The sequence below is a fragment of the Hoplias malabaricus genome, chromosome 12 (assembly GCF_029633855.1).
Source record: "Hoplias malabaricus isolate fHopMal1 chromosome 12, fHopMal1.hap1, whole genome shotgun sequence".
In the NCBI taxonomy this organism is placed as follows: domain Eukaryota; kingdom Metazoa; phylum Chordata; class Actinopteri; order Characiformes; family Erythrinidae; genus Hoplias; species Hoplias malabaricus.
This window is the reverse complement of record NC_089811.1, coordinates 13,371,555-13,387,310: the sequence shown is the minus strand read 5'-3', so window position 1 is coordinate 13,387,310 and position 15,756 is coordinate 13,371,555. Positions and strand designations below refer to the sequence as shown.

General features: G+C 36.0%; 2 protein-coding genes across 8 annotated transcripts in view; one reads left to right on the top strand and one right to left on the bottom strand.

Moving 5' to 3' along the window:
• parp9 (poly(ADP-ribose) polymerase family member 9) overlaps window positions 1-7,839 on the top strand; it is an 8,754-nt gene extending 915 nt beyond the window's left edge. For both annotated transcript variants that reach the window (XM_066641058.1, XM_066641057.1), the window contains exons 2-9: window positions 1,053-1,956; window positions 3,174-3,404; window positions 3,551-3,769; window positions 4,016-4,103; window positions 4,594-5,139; window positions 5,233-5,363; window positions 6,126-6,282; window positions 6,720-7,839. In XM_066641058.1, the coding sequence (XP_066497155.1) occupies window positions 1,084-1,956; window positions 3,174-3,404; window positions 3,551-3,769; window positions 4,016-4,103; window positions 4,594-5,139; window positions 5,233-5,363; window positions 6,126-6,282; window positions 6,720-7,015 (2,541 nt within the window). In that variant the 5' untranslated portion in view covers window positions 1,053-1,083 and the 3' untranslated portion in view covers window positions 7,016-7,839. The remainder of the gene's footprint in view (window positions 1-1,052; window positions 1,957-3,173; window positions 3,405-3,550; window positions 3,770-4,015; window positions 4,104-4,593; window positions 5,140-5,232; window positions 5,364-6,125; window positions 6,283-6,719) is intronic.
• On the bottom strand, window positions 6,297-15,756 carry faima (Fas apoptotic inhibitory molecule a). Of its 6 annotated transcripts, none has more exons than XM_066641059.1 (8): window positions 15,446-15,756; window positions 14,108-14,258; window positions 13,671-13,929; window positions 10,861-10,910; window positions 10,482-10,595; window positions 8,374-8,552; window positions 6,529-6,609; window positions 6,297-6,328 (listed from the first exon to the last, which is right to left on the bottom strand). In XM_066641059.1, exons 2-6 carry the CDS (start codon window positions 14,219-14,221, stop codon window positions 8,490-8,492), a joined length of 600 nt encoding a protein of 199 aa, XP_066497156.1. In that variant the 5' UTR covers window positions 14,222-14,258; window positions 15,446-15,756; the 3' UTR covers window positions 6,297-6,328; window positions 6,529-6,609; window positions 8,374-8,489. The 6 variants fall into 6 exon arrangements, with proteins under 6 accessions (XP_066497156.1, XP_066497162.1, XP_066497157.1 ...); XM_066641065.1 differs by having other exon boundaries at window positions 6,314-6,328; window positions 13,671-13,899; window positions 15,446-15,747; XM_066641060.1 differs by lacking the exons at window positions 6,297-6,328; window positions 6,529-6,609 and adding an exon at window positions 7,846-8,242.

The following is a 15,756-nucleotide window of genomic DNA, read 5'->3' as shown; positions in this document are numbered from 1 at the left end:
GTCATAAACTGCACTGGTTTAATATTCATTAGGTGCACTACAGACCAGGGATGAATGCAATTCAAATACACACACCTCTCAATCAGCCATAACATTACAATTACACCACACTACATTCTCTGCCCTACAGTGGTGGTTGGTAATAACTCTAGAAAAAAACTAGAGTTGTGTTTAAAAACTCTAGAAGCAATGCTGTGACTGATCCATTTGTATCAGCAATTCAGCACCACCTCCTCTGAGTCACTGCCGTCCTGAGAACGATCCATATCCCATATAAGAAAGAGCAGTATATTTTCATGTCATACATACTGTTTTTAAACATATTCACAATGATTAATCGATAATTGTTATGTCATGTTGGTCATGACAAGCTGGGCCTAAGTTTGGTAATGATCATAATACACCACGCTGGCAGAGTAAACAAAGACTACCATTACTGTAGAATGTATAATGTTTCAAATGTTTAGGGAGTGGATTTGGACCCGGTCCAACTCTTTCCCATGTTTTAATAGTTCTGAACTAAAGGGCCTAGATCAGATCAGATTTGTTCTGCTGACTCTACTGTTAGCAAGCTACACAATTTCTAAGAAGAAAGCAAGTTATGTACTATTAATGATTGCTGTCTTAAGTTAATGTCTAGTGATGCAGAGAACAATATGCGAGAATCCAGAAATAAAGTTTTAATATAATTGTTGTCATCATTGACACTTAGTTTTCAAAATCATTTTTTTTTAAATCTGCTTGTGCTGAGTTTCACAAGGACTTTGTAAAGATTTTCAGTTTAAAACATGTCTCTGTAAACAAGGTAATGATCAATTCAGTACAGCAGAGCACAGTGTATTTTGATACCTCCTAGTTTTCTGCTTTGGTTCTTCTTACATGCTAAAGAATGTTTTAGGAAAAATAAACTTATTGTATTTATTATATTGTTTATAAAGAATAAAAATATCTGCGACATTCTCTATACTGCAGCTATTTTTTTTTTTTATAAACACACCACAGCGATGATTTTGAAATAGCCATCTCATGATCTATCTTTTTTGTTTTCAAAGGTAATCTCTGTCCTGAAGCAAATTAGCTACAATGACCGCCACTGAAAAAATTCCACTCATCCAAGAGTGGACAGAAATTCTGAAAGAGAGTCGTTTTGCTTTTTGCGAAGCTGTGAAGGGGAAATTTGGTTGCACACCTTGGATCCACAATGTGGATATGACCGCTGCTTCATCATTTGGAAGCAAAATAGGGACCATCACACCAGAAATTAAATACAAAAAACAGATGCCCAACCAATTGACGATATCGGTTTGGAAGGATGATCTCACAACTCATAAGGCGGATGCTGTGGTCAATGCAGCCAATGAAAAATTATCTCATGCAGGAGGACTTGCTCTAGCTTTGAGCATGGCAGGAGGTCCCGAGATCCAAAAAATGAGTGACCAGATCATAGAAGCACAGGGGCATGTTCCTACTGGTGAAGTTGTTGTCACACCAGCTGGAAAACTCCCATGTAATCATATTATGCATGCAGTTGGCCCCTGCCTCTCACAGTATCCATCACAGGAAGATTTAAAAAAAGCCAGCTATTTACTTGAGGATGTCATATGGAACATCTTACGGTTGGCTGAGCATTACAACCTACAGTCTGTTGCAATCCCTGCTATTAGCTCTGGTATTTTCAATTTCCCCCGAAATGTTTGTGCAAACATCATCGTAAACAGTGTGAAATCATTCAATGATAAGCGAACAAGTAGAAGCCTAGAGATCCACCTGGTGAATAATGATGATCCCACTGTTGGAGAGATGCTCAGGGCTTGTGTGACGTTTCTGGGACCATCTGACTCACAAAGTGGGGCCATGCAAACTTGGAGCACAGCATCAACGAAGTCTGTAGGATCCAGTCTGGAGCTAGGAAACGTCACCCTCTATCTCAAAAAGGGCTCCATTGAGCAGGAGACAGTAAGTAAAAGAAAAACAGCAACTGCCTACATATTTGCTAAAAGAAGACTTAAAAAACATAATCAGCCTTACATTTAAAATCTTCCTTACATTTCTATGCACATTACATATTTAGTGCAGTATATGTTTATCACCTGCTTATAACTTTAAATACTTTAAAGATATTACAGATAGATTAAACAAGGCCACGAAATGCAGTTACCATCTACGTTCAATGGTAGCACTGGGCAAAAATTATTATAAGGTGAACAAGAACATATTTACAATAAATGTAATCGATACAAGAGAGTTTATAAACAAAGAATTGTAGAGTTGTGTATAAACATATATATATTATTTAGTGCATATGATGCAGAAAAAATTTGCCCTTGATTGTCAAACCAGTTTTTCTATTTATTTAAAATTTCAAATAAACATAAGCTGCTATTATACTGCAATTTCTCAATTAATGCTGCTTTAAAATATATTTAGGGTCCTGTATAACAAACACAATAATAATATGCAAAATTAGGTGATAGTGTGTGATTCACTTAAAACTTCAATCTGTGAATGTGAGAAATATTTTAAAATGTATTTAATTTTACTGGAGAGTATAATTTAACTCATTCATCAACCCTTTTATTGTTCATTCAACTACTATATCTATTTCAACTTAATCATAGTCCTGGTATGTCTGGAGTCTAGCTGGAGGGTGTCACTTAGTACAAGGCCGGAACACACCATGGACAAGGCGCCAGTTAATTATAAATAATTCAGTTATACTTAATTAATGGTTTCATGATGTATGCATTTTATGTTGAAGTATGGGTTATAAATGGTGTACGAAAACTGAGCTGCATTTATACATTTTTGCATGTCCAAGGACAAAAAAAAAAATGTGGCCTGTTGTGCTACTCCACAAAAAGGGGAAAATGTTTGCCATCAAGGCAGAATCCACTTTTTATACTAAAACTGCACTTGTGTATGCAGCACAATAGCGCCCTAAGTATGTATAGGAAATTTAGCTTGGGGATGACACTACTGCAGAATTCTTTAGATATTAATTACTACATTATTATATTATCAATATTCTGTGAAAAAGCTTCCCAAACTGGTATCTTGCATATAAAAGATAATTCCAAAAATTATAATGACTCAGCATGCCACATGAAATTCTGTGATTATTTTAATTTGTTTGTTCAACTAGAAAAATAACTGTCCTTCCCTTTTCTTTATAGACACATGTCATTGTGAACACAATAGCACATGACCTTGATTTGTCTAAAGGCTATGTCTCCAAAGCTATATTGGAAAAAGCTGGACAGAAGATTCAAGATGAAATAAAAAAATTTAGTTACAAGCCTGTCTCTGACGGCAGTGTCATTGAAACAAAGGGCTACAAGCTGAAATGTAAGGCAGTGTACCACACTGTCTGTGCTATAAAAAGTCTTTCGTCCTCTGCAAGTCAGGTATCAGTATAATGATGATTTTTTTGTTTTTAAATCAAGTAACTAACTTTAATTTTTAAATGGTGCATTAGCTCTATAATGATTCTTTAACTTTATCTGTAATAATTGTTTGTGATAAAGGATGCATCTCTCATCATGTTTTCTAGATACTTCACAATGTGATCATACAGTGCCTTGAAAAAGCACACAGTAAAAGCTTTACCTCAATATCATTTCCTGCTATTGGCACGGGCAATCTTGGATTTCAGAAAGAAGAAGTTTCTGAAATAATGATCCATGCAGTAGCAGAATTTGCCAAGAAAAATACTGGGTCAAATTTGGATGTTTTTTTTGTTATTTTTCCAAAGGACACTGATAAATTCCAGGTAAAACTGTAACCTAACTGTTTTATAACACAATGTGTAATGTCTGCTTTACTGTCATGATGCAAAATGTGTCATTGTTTTACATGTTGCATTATTGTTTAACATGTGGATCAAAGCAAATAAATAAAACTTTTCGTGTTTGTGTAAACTTGCTTTCACTTAGAAAATTCAAAGATTTTTTTCATTCAACTATTTCAATTTAAATGTCAGTCTGTAGGTTTTATTGACTAGTTTGATGCATTCCAGGCTTTTGAAAAAGCAATGGATTCTTTTAAGAGAACAGACGGTCCTTCCAAAAGCACCAAAGGTTCCTTCAACAGCTTCACTAGCAAAAGTAAGAGATTAAAGGCTTTTATTTAGCATGACTTATTATGGAGCCCTTTTTTATTTTAACTCTTGTTCTATATTTACCTGCCTGTGTCATATTTTTGTGTGTGTGTGTGTGGATTGTTACCACAATTCATATTCTGGAAAATTATTAGCTTCATGGTTAACTTGGTACACAATTCACATTGTCGCACAAATAAGTCAAGATACACACAATAAGTAGCTCAGCTAAAATCAAGCAGAGATTTAAAAAAAACATTGTGTACAAATGAATGCCCTGCATGTCAATGCCAACTCTGCTAATTTAATGGTTTTACCCCGTGTTCTAAAATGATGGTTATGATTCTTTTCTGGATTATTGGGCTAAATTATTACATTAAAAAAATCATTGTCCTGTTAACGTACATTGTATTGTGCCTACCTTCTTTACTGTGGTAAAATCATGAAGTAATATAATGTCTCTGACTGCATGTTGCATTACTTTCTTGCTTTGACAGGTTCAACTTTTTATGACAGTGACAAAGCCTTTAGTACAACACCTTACATTGATTTGCTTGCTGAATCTTGTGAGGCATTAAGAGAGGCAAAAGCTTGGGCTCTGAGAATAATGAGTACAACCACTCAGTTCACAATAAATAATCAACATGTCACCCAGTTCGGACAGGAGGATCACAAAAAACTGATGTCCCTCCAGACCAAATTTAATGTACACATCACAGAGTTCTTCAGGGATGGCAAATGTGGCATCACTATCATAGGGGATAATATAGATGTGAGTTGTGCGGCACTGGAAGTGGAAGCAATGCTCTGCAAGGCCCAAGAAGACTTTGCTCAAGCTCAAGAAATCGACCTTCTGCACTCTGTGGTCTCCTGGCAGGCTTTTCCTGGGTCAGAAGAACCAGAAATCAATGCTGCTTTGGAGAAAGCTTACCTTGAAGGTGTGGACACCAAATATTTTACAGTACATGGCAACAACTACAAGGTGGATTTCAAGTCAAAGATAGTGACCTCTGAACAAGGAGGGGCACGGTTTGACAGGACCAGTAAGTTCTTTGAATATTTAATTTTGTTTATGATTTTAATTATATGATACCATATAGGAAACATCAATTAATATGTTATGCTTTGTACATTAGGTATTTTCAGTCTCTATTCATCTCTGCCCAGCCTGGAAAGCAGGTCGTATTATGCAAGGACGTCTAATATAACTGAGAGTTTAAGAGACAGAAAGAAAAAATTTGAAAAATCTGGCCTGAAGATAATGAAGGTAAGCCATAATTGTTTAAAAAAAAATAAAAATAATAATATATATATATATATATATTATTATTATATATAATAATATATATATATATATATATATATATATATATATATATATATATATATATAGAGAGAGAGAGAGAGAGAGAGAGAGTTGAAAAGTTGACATACACTATATAAAAAGACGCATATGCTTTTCTCACTGTCTGACATGAAATCAGAATAAACCTTTTCTGTTTTAGGTCAATTAGGATTACCAACATTATTTACATTTGCCAAATGCCAGAATAATGAGAGAGAGAGAATTTTTAAGGCATTTTTATCACTTTCTGCAAAGTCAAAAGTTTATATACACTAAGATTACTATGCCTTTAAACAATTTGGGACAGCCCATATGATGATGTCATGTTTTTGGAAGCTTCTTATAGGTTTATTGGCAACACCAGACACACACCTGTGGATGTATTTTAAGACACACTTGAAACATACTGCTTCATACAGTATATTATTGTGTATACCTCTGTCTTTGGTATTTTGCTTGAGATACAAAGTTAAAATGATATATATTATTTATATAAGGTTTGTAAACATTTATAAAAAGAAATCTTGCATTTCTTTACCCTGTTTTTAATCCATCCGCAGGGCTCAGATAGAAGTACAAAATTTCTCTCTGGTGGCAGCAAATTTATTTTTTTTTTATTATGTTTTTTTTTTTTTTTTTTGATGAAGAACACTGATTGGATTGTTGTTTTCTGTGATGTTCAAGGTGGAGAAAATAGAGAACAACGCCCTGAAGCAGGTCTTCGAGTTGAAAAAAAGGCTTGTGCCAGGTCAACCCCAGTATATGTACCAGCGGGTGCAAGCACAGTTCTGTGAGCTGATCTGCAGGGTGGGCTTCCAGAGAGACTATGCACCACCTGAAGGTAAGTCCCACCAATATTGTTGTACTAAATGCTAAAGGTTTCTATTCTGAAGGTGAAATCAAATTAAAGCACACCAGAAATCTCAAATTAATTGATTTTCCTTGTTAGTTCATATCTCTAGTGATCTTAAGCATGATACTTTATATCACACAAAATATATTTTTGTTTTCTTGTAATCTTCCATTAAAATGTCATTTTTGTCTATGTCAGGAAGGAAGGTAAAATTAAAAGATAATATAATCTTACCTCAGCTTATCAGAAATGCTCACCTAGCTCAGAGAACATCCCCAAAACTAAAGATTTATTGTAGAAAAGTGCATCACAGTTCTGAAAGGAAATGTATTGATTAAAATTTATTTGAAGATTTCAAAGATTGATTTTTGATCAAAAAGTTATTTTTATATAAAGATGACTTAAAAACCTGGACTTTTTTATAGAGCAAAAGTGGGGAGCTGGAATATACTTCACTAAAGAAGTGGACAAGGCTTTGAAGCTGTGGCAGGACAATGAAGAAGAGTATGTCTACATCTTTGAGGCTGAAGTGATCACTGGAAGAGACACAACTGGATCATCTAAACTGATTTTGCCTCCTACTACTAAAAATGACCCTTTGGTCCATTATGACAGTGTGACCAGTGATCGTGGCGATATCTCTGTCATTTTCAATGGCCAACAAGCCCTACCAAAGTTTCTTGTCACATGCAGAAAATCAAACTCCTCAACCCCTGTTTAGCACAAGGACATAATGTACATTTTCCATTAGAAGTAATAATGAAAACATACCCCATTAGAACTTAACTGGGACTAGGATCTAAGGCCTCACTCATTATGGTGTATTTATAATCATAACTATAAGACATTATGATCCAGTTGCAGTGTAGGCAAGCTTAGTCTATTTTAAAAATGTAGGTTTGATCATCCCAGTGCTAGCATTAGAATATTAAATTAAAAATTGAAAACCTGATGAAAGTATAATCATGTAAATAATGTAAGTCTGTATTGTTTATTTTCGGTGAGGTATTTTGATTTATTTTGGTCTTAATAATGGAAAATCAAATATGTACCTTTGACATTATATAGAAAAAGTATTAACCTGTTCACTACTTATTACAAAATTACAAAAATAAACCAATTAATAATAAATAAGAAAGAAGAAAAAAATTTGACTGGATTGCTTTGGTAAAAATTATACACATGACCAGACAATTCATTAATGGCAAATGCTCTTTTAGCATTTTTATATTTTTCTTGATTTTGTATTTTTGTGTTACTTTAGTTACATTTTTAGACTTACATATACATAAAGACTCTCCTGAATGACAGTACCTACTGACACAGGAAGAAAGGGAAAAGAAGCAAGAACAGATTTATAGCCACTGGGTAAATGGTGATTTATATAAAATAAATAGTTGTTGTTTCATTGAATACAAAAGTTTTTCATTGAAGGATTGTATGATACAGATTTTATGAATACAGTAATTGAGGGATATAAGGTTGTTGTTTGTTGTAGTTAGTATGGTTTGCGTTTATGAGGTGCACTCCAGCCTATGAAGCAATAAAATATTGCTGATTTCAAACTTGCCTCTTGTGATGTTTTGCACATCTCAAATCAAGGAGGGGGTTTAATGCAACAAATATTTGCCTATATTGTGTTGGGAGCAAATCAATAAGGTTTGAAGAAAGATGAGGTTCAATGACCAGTGTCAGGAGCCACTGAGTTAGTAGAATTAAAGTATATTAACTTGTTTTATTTTATTTAATTACATTTAATATTTAGTAAGAAAAGTTCAGTTGTGGGCCTCACAAAGCCTAGGCTGGAAACAAGCTAGGCTGCATTTCTTGGCTGTAACCTCACTGGAGGCTGTTACAATGGAAAAATGATACAACTGAGGAATGCAACCTTCTTTTCAAAAAGAATATAGAGGAGGCTTCCATAGTATCCTTTGTGTCCTTTGGTTTGCTGCAATGGACGGCATAAATGAAGTCTCGAGGTTAGCATGTTTCTTTAAAACTATGATTTTAAATTGGTCCTGTGATCCCTGCTTCTCCATTTCTGTAACGAAATTAAAAAGGTTCACAGTGTTTATTTACCTTTGCAGCTCAGCCATGAGAGGTGTGACTATTTTGCTGATATCACCCTGAAGCTTTAGTAAAACGTCCGTCTGTGAGAGCTGTCGTCACCTCAGGAGTCTTTGGGAAGGACTGCCCTACTGAGCACCTGTCCTTCTGAGGCTGCAGCCTAAGCTTTGAGGGGCAGGTATTCTGATTACCTACATTTGGCAGCAAGGAAGAAAGAGATTTAGGAAGCATTTCTGCATGTAGATTAAATTCTGTTTTACAGATTTAATCTGGTAACTCAAATATGACAATAAGCCAAAAAACAAAATACATACAGTAAACAGTCAAGTTACTGAATGTAACTTTAAATACAAGAACGTAATGAAAATGGGCTTTCTACACTAAGCAAATACTGAGAGGTGCGATATCAACATCACCTTCAAGAAACGAGGAAGTTAATTATAACTCTAAGGAGAAAGATGTTGAATATTTCTGTTTAGAATCACAATGCGTATTTGGAAAGAAACAAGTTAATTTCTGTATTCATATATCCTTTGAACCATTGCTTGTTGGATTAATTTGGCTTAAGCATCCGAAAGTGTTGAACAGCTGGTTGCTAAGGTCTTGGATGTTTGTCCATATCATGCAACTACACAAAAACATAACGAAAATCATGTTTATTTGGAAATGATCGTGCCCAACTCATGAGGATGCAATCATTTGTGATAAAATGTCTTGCTGAGTTATTTAACAATGTGCCTCTCTGTCCTACAAAATATGGAACACAGAGTTTGAAAAGGCATGTGGACAAGAAACCAAAATGCAGTGGAAAAAATACTACATGTTTGGTAATACCGTCATATCAGTGAACAATCAGTTAGCAAGGATGGGAATTTATTTGGTTTTACACGTGTATGAAAATCTGCCATATTTGGACAATCTGAATATAAGCTGCGTTTTAATGTAGAGAATTGAGACAACAACAAAAACAAAAGTCAATAATGTAAAAAATACTCTAGCTTATACAACACATTTGAGATATCAGCTATATAACAAAAAACAGTGAAACAAATTGCACTTCCAAAGGAACATTATTGCCATAATCCTTGCCTTCAAGTGGCAGCTGGTGGATCTAAAGAACATACTCTTTAAACATAATCTAAAAATCTGTAAACATTTGTACTGCACATATTTTACTCCTAAGTGGACACCTAACGTCGGGTTCCAACAATGATGGTGTCACCAGAAACATGAAGAATAAAGTATTTAAGCATTTTGCAGTATGTGACTGTCTAGACAATATTACTGTATGTAAGTGTGAACCAGCCCCATGTTGTTGGGTGTTTTCTTTCGGAAAGTTTGAGGTGAAACTAAAATTGAAACAGGTCACTTTGCAGTATGTGGATTCAACCATAACACACATCCCCAGCAAAACAGTCTGCATTTAACATGGCAAAGCTGAAATAAAGCTGCTTTGACAGTAATACAGTGAAATATGTATCGATTGTAAATTCAAATTATAAGTAAAATATGACATCAACGTAATTCTTATATCTACAATATATTATACCAGAGAATAAACTTATATGCCTTGTTTCATTGCTGGTGAACAAGCAGTACCTCATACTGATAAGGATCAGGTCAAAGATTATAGTGGTAAAATTTCTGAGCTGTGACATGTCATTTACCCCCTGGTTTATTATCGCCGGTTAATGTTTTACAGGACGTTACTACTAGACCTCTTTATGTTTATATCTAGCGACAGTGCTGAACCCCAGAATTCATGGCATTAATGTAATGCACTAAGATTTACACCTATACAAATATCTGACTCTCATACTATTCCTCCACCCTTAAACGCACATCTGGGCTATGGCTAGAAGTTGCCCTCTTATGCTGCACCAGGACCAATTCCCCAAAAAGCTTCTGACCTATTGTCTGCTCTGGAAAATAAAGTCATAAAAGATCAGCACAAGAGCCCTACATGAATGCTGAATCTCCATGAACGTCAATCCTGATTCAAATCCTGATCATAATCAGTAAACCACACGTACTACAAAACTGGCCACGAGATCGGTTGAGAAACTTTCACAAAGCATAGCTCCTCATTCTGCAGCTTCTGACATTTCGGTGCCATCTACCAGGAGTGTATGGATGATGCCGTCCCTCCTCCTACCGCTGCTCACTGCTTTAATGCAACAGTCGTGGTCACCCAGAGTAAAGTGTGTCTCTGTGCCATCATCCACAAACTCCCCCTGGCAAAGTTGGAACAAACACAATCAAAAAAATGTTGTCGTCAGTGCCTTTTTAAACCTACATTCGTAACTTAAGATGGTGAGGATTGCTTTTTAAAAATGCTTTATGAACACTCCAACTCATTAAAAACAGGTAAACAAAGACCAGTGACTAAAGCTCAATCTCAATATAGTTAGATGAATTAGTTTAATATTAGTACAGAATTTTTATTTAACTAGGGGCAACTAGATTCATTTACATTTAGAATGCTTTTTGAATACTTACAGCTGTCTCCATTTTCTGTCCATTGCACCAGATATCCATTGTATCTTTCTCTGTTTAGAGAGAACATATAATATCAGTAAGCAAGCCACTTGTAATATCAGTCATATTTTGTCAGTTTTCAGCCATAATGTATGCACTGTGCTATAATTATAATATGTTAATTAGAATGGATAATGTAGACACAGTTTGAATGGTGAACTATAGTTATAGGTGGATATAATCACAGTACATGTGATTATGAGAGTAAATATGAGTATATACGAGGAATATGAGTAAATGTTTAATCAGCCCAGACTAAAAACAATGACACAGTCAGCTGTAATTTATTGCCTTTTCAAGTCAATTAAAAGGGCAATTGTAGTGGAAAATCCCTGTTATGAGACTCTACCAGGAAACTACCAAGATTTTTATTCTTTGTGGCTTTGCTTGCTGTGGCATGCCTACTTTTATTGGTTGTAACCAGCTTATCATTCAGCAACCTGTGGAGCACCAATGAAAATGCAGAAAATGCCTGACAACATAAAGAGCTTTGCTTTGACATAGACCTAATGCATCTCATAGTTCAAACTGGTTGGCCAACTACTGTAAGAGCGAGAGAGAGGGAGGGAGTGGGAGGCCAACCACATTAAGCAGGTTAAAGGATTACTGGATGCATCAGGGTTAGTAGTTAATCTGACATGGTACTGTGACATTACATTTGCCTTATGACAAAGGTAAATGTTGGCATTCATGTGTTTATGGAACTACATTATTAAATAAATCAGTCACTGATCATTTGTTTAATGCAACAAATCAGAGGGCATAGAACATTTTGCCTTAGTTACTACATAAGTTGATTTTTCAGTGACAAGTTTAGGTTCTGATATGAACTGCATATTAATGTACTGTTTTTAAATGCAGCTATTTTTCACTGTAACTGAACACAGCTGACAATAAATTCCACTCCACTTACTTCTATTTTTGCCAGGCCAGCCTAGAAGAGGTATTTTCTCTTGCTGACTGACTGACGGACTAATGTTGAAATGCGCATGTGTGAACTCAGGAACTATTAGTTCAGCAACATTTCACAAAGAGAACTTAAGGTGGCACTACTACACTGTCTGTTGTTAGTTCAGCCCCATTTCGCATTCCAGTTTGTGAACTAAATTTAGAATGGTTCAGTCATGTTTCTACCAACATAAACTGGTTCGTGAAACGGAAAAATTAATTCCCAGCCGGAGCCAAAGAACAGTAGATTCTTCAGTGTGAACCGTGGCTGAATAATAGGAAATAAGACAGGAACATGCTCTGTTTGTGTGTGTTTCTGGGGCTGTGTTTAGTGTGTGTTTAGCCGTGGCTTTGGTTTGCTCACAAGCTCAGCAGGACGGCTCAGAACTCTGCAACATTTACACACATATCTCATGAAGACAGGAGGACTGCTGAATTTGTCTTATTTCATGTAAGTATGTGCCTGAAATATTGTAAAGTGGTGGGGAGATATTTTGTGCCATTTGTGTGTTTATAAAACTCCATATAGCTCTGCACAGCCACATTCAACTTTGTGTGCTTTAACATGTTACATTATATTAAATAAATAAGTAATTGTAATTCTTAAAATCAACAAAATATTCTTGGTCTTTTTTGTTCTTTGGTAGATCATCTAATATTAATATTTAAATAAAATGAACAAGAAAAACACTGATACCAGAATTACATACTATAAATAAAACTTTGTGCTCCTTTTTTCATTTCTGCATTCATTAGTCCTGCCCTCCATATTTTCTGTACAACACAATCACATAATTAAAAGCACATGTGAACAAAGACATTGATATGAAGCACCATAACTTCTCCAGACCTTCCAATGACAAGGGTATGTATTTTGGGCTTTCCTGTTTTTGAAATTCCAGAAACACCTCTGTAACAATGGCTTTATGGCTAATTGGTGGTACAGCAAACTAGGCTTGCCTAGCTTTATTTTTTCTTGTTTCTGACCACTGACTAGCCAAACTCAACTGTCAAACTATCTTTGCACTTATAAATGATTTATATTTTTAAATTCCCAGTATTAAAGGAGCACTAGGTACTATTTCACCATAACATTTTAGCTCCATTGTGATGCTTCATTGACCTGTAAGGGTAGGGATATTCTTACTGTTTGGCCGTGCATTCCTGTAGACAACCGTCTACACCATGAGCGTAACTATTCACATACTTGCCGGTGTGCTATGCTTATAACTGGAGGCCCCCATTAGAGGACAGACCTGATGGGTAATTGCAGATTTGGCTCTGACACAGTCTTTTTCAAAACTTTCCACCATTGTGATGCAGTTTTCACCTGCACTGCCCCTACTGTTTATGTGTGTACTGCACCTTCTTGTTGCTACTCTGAGTTTGGCACTGCAGAAACTGCACTATGTATGTTTTGAAAGAGATAGGAAACCACACCCCCTGCCTCCTCTTTCCCTTGATTTCAGAACAGTGTTGTATAAGTAAATTACACTCTGCAACTGTAGAGTGATCCCAGGAGCAACTACTTATTTAGTGTTTTTTTAAATAAATACATAAAACAACATAAGCAGGATTTATTGCTTTTTATATGTGTCGCTGTCTGCACCCGCAAATAAAACTCCTGGTTTATTTTTAAAAGTAGGTATGCTGTAGGCTGTTAAGCAACTAACCTTTCATTCTTTACTAATTTTGAGTTTGACTGGGTGTCTCTAGGTTAAAGAGAGAAAGTGGTTCCAAAAGCTTATAATAGACCAAATGTCTTAGGAAAAGTTGTGTTTTTTTCCCCTAAATGTGTGACTTACAGATCAGGAGCTTCTTACCCAAGACCACTCTGCAGTCTACACCATCTAGGTTGAGCAGCCAGGTGCTTGTCACCTTGGAACGGTTCTCCATGTACTTCTTCAGACTTTTCCCATTGATCTCGAGGGTGTATTCATAGGCAAATCCACTCACGGCATCAATGTTAATAGTGGCCTTTGCATCTGTGCTTCCCACAGTAAACGTCTCCTTGCCAACCAGTTTGAACATCCAGTCCCTCCTGAGAACTTCCTGCCGAGGAAACAAATTCCCACGACAAATCTGTAGCACATAGCATTGTTTAAGGCTACACTTAATTTGTCTTGTTAGTCCACACAGCTCTGAGAGGAAGCTGGATTTCATTTTTCAATGGATATGTGTTCTGCAAGTATTATGGTCTTGGTGCTTTTATTTCTTCTGGCTGTACAAAGTGATTGAACAAATGCACATAGATTCTCACCTTGCCATCTACGTAAATTACCCGTTTTCCTGTGGTTGTGCCATGTTCAAATTCAATCCTGTGGACACCATCACTCAAGGCCACCTCCCATATACCAACAAGGTCACCAGACATGGTCCTGTAGAGAGATCCCTGGTCCTCAGATTACAAGCTGTGGGTATCAAACATTAAATTATGGACCATATGATCAATTACCAATAATTACAACTTGTTAAGCAACACCAGTCCAGATGACAAGACTTTATAAAAGTGTGTTTAATAGAAATATGTCATTTTAGGCAATCCTTCCTTCAATTTAGTAAAGTATTCCATTAGTAGCACTTACTGTGCTAGACACAGCAGTTGTTTACATTTTATATTAAGACTCCTCCTTATAAAGCCTGTATAAAGTTTATGGTTTAACACAATTACATATTTACATATTTATGGTTGTAAAGTGGCCAAGCAGTTTATAAACCTTTGTGTAGGTAGCAATAAACAGTTTTATTATCCACATTGCATATCAAAAATATGCAAAAAGACAAAAAAAGAGTCATTGAAACTAAACTTCTTATACTGAGAGATGCTGGATATAGTAAGACCACCCTATTGCAGTTAAATATGTTACTCAGTATATAAAGCCCCATTCTGGTCATAGATTAAACACCTAAGAACTCATATCTGTTCCTGAGAATGACATATTTAGGTGTTAATTCTCAGAAGATAATCCAAAAGCCTTAATAGTTGATTACATGCAACTACACTTTCACATTCATTCAGTGTTCGTGGATCTAGGAATATATAGTCACCTCTCCGCTGCTTGCCTACAAATTTTAATTTGGCAGGACTGGTCTTTAGGTTTATGATGTATGAAACCCTGGCTGTCTGAATCCATCCATTTTATATTGTTTATAAAACACTGCAGGTTCAAAATACTCAACTATGGCACTGACTGCCTATTTCATTCATAATACACCTTCTAACACATAGAAACCTCTACAGAGACATGGTAACAACATTTAAAACTTGATTTTAACTGAAGGGTGCCTAAAAGTTAGCAGAAGTCCCCAGTCACAGTGAGGTGTTTTAGCACTGGATAACTAAGCAGCTTTAGCTGTGGTATGAGAATAAAAATAGCTCGCTAGTTAAATGTGTGGGACACCTTCGTTTTGCCGTTGTGTTAAAAACATGTATCATCCGATTGGTTTTGCCATACTCTGAGCTGTCTAGCAACAAGAATTTAGGTTAGCACAATACAGTGAGCTTATTTAGCTTTAGCTATTGCTGTAGTTTTTCACGTGACATGCCCAGAACTAACGTTAACATCATACATTGCCATAGAGAAAAGGAGCCATTTACCAGAGCTCTGTCCGTCCGGTGTCCGTTCACCGTTTCCCCGCAATCCTTTACCGGCTCCGTATTTATCTTCAGTTCATTAGCCCCTAAGCTAAAACCAAATCAGTTTTCTCTGCTGATCAACCGTTGCCATAGGAACAGCAAACCCTACGCTTACAGTCCGCCGCTTACAGCTACAGCAGGATGTTTCGGCTGTGTTCCAAACTGCTCCCTACACACCATACAGCGCACTTCATACTTTGTGAAACCTTGGCTTATGTCCATAAACAGTGCACGTTCGGGTGCTCATCGGAAGGTTGTATACGCCGAGTGGT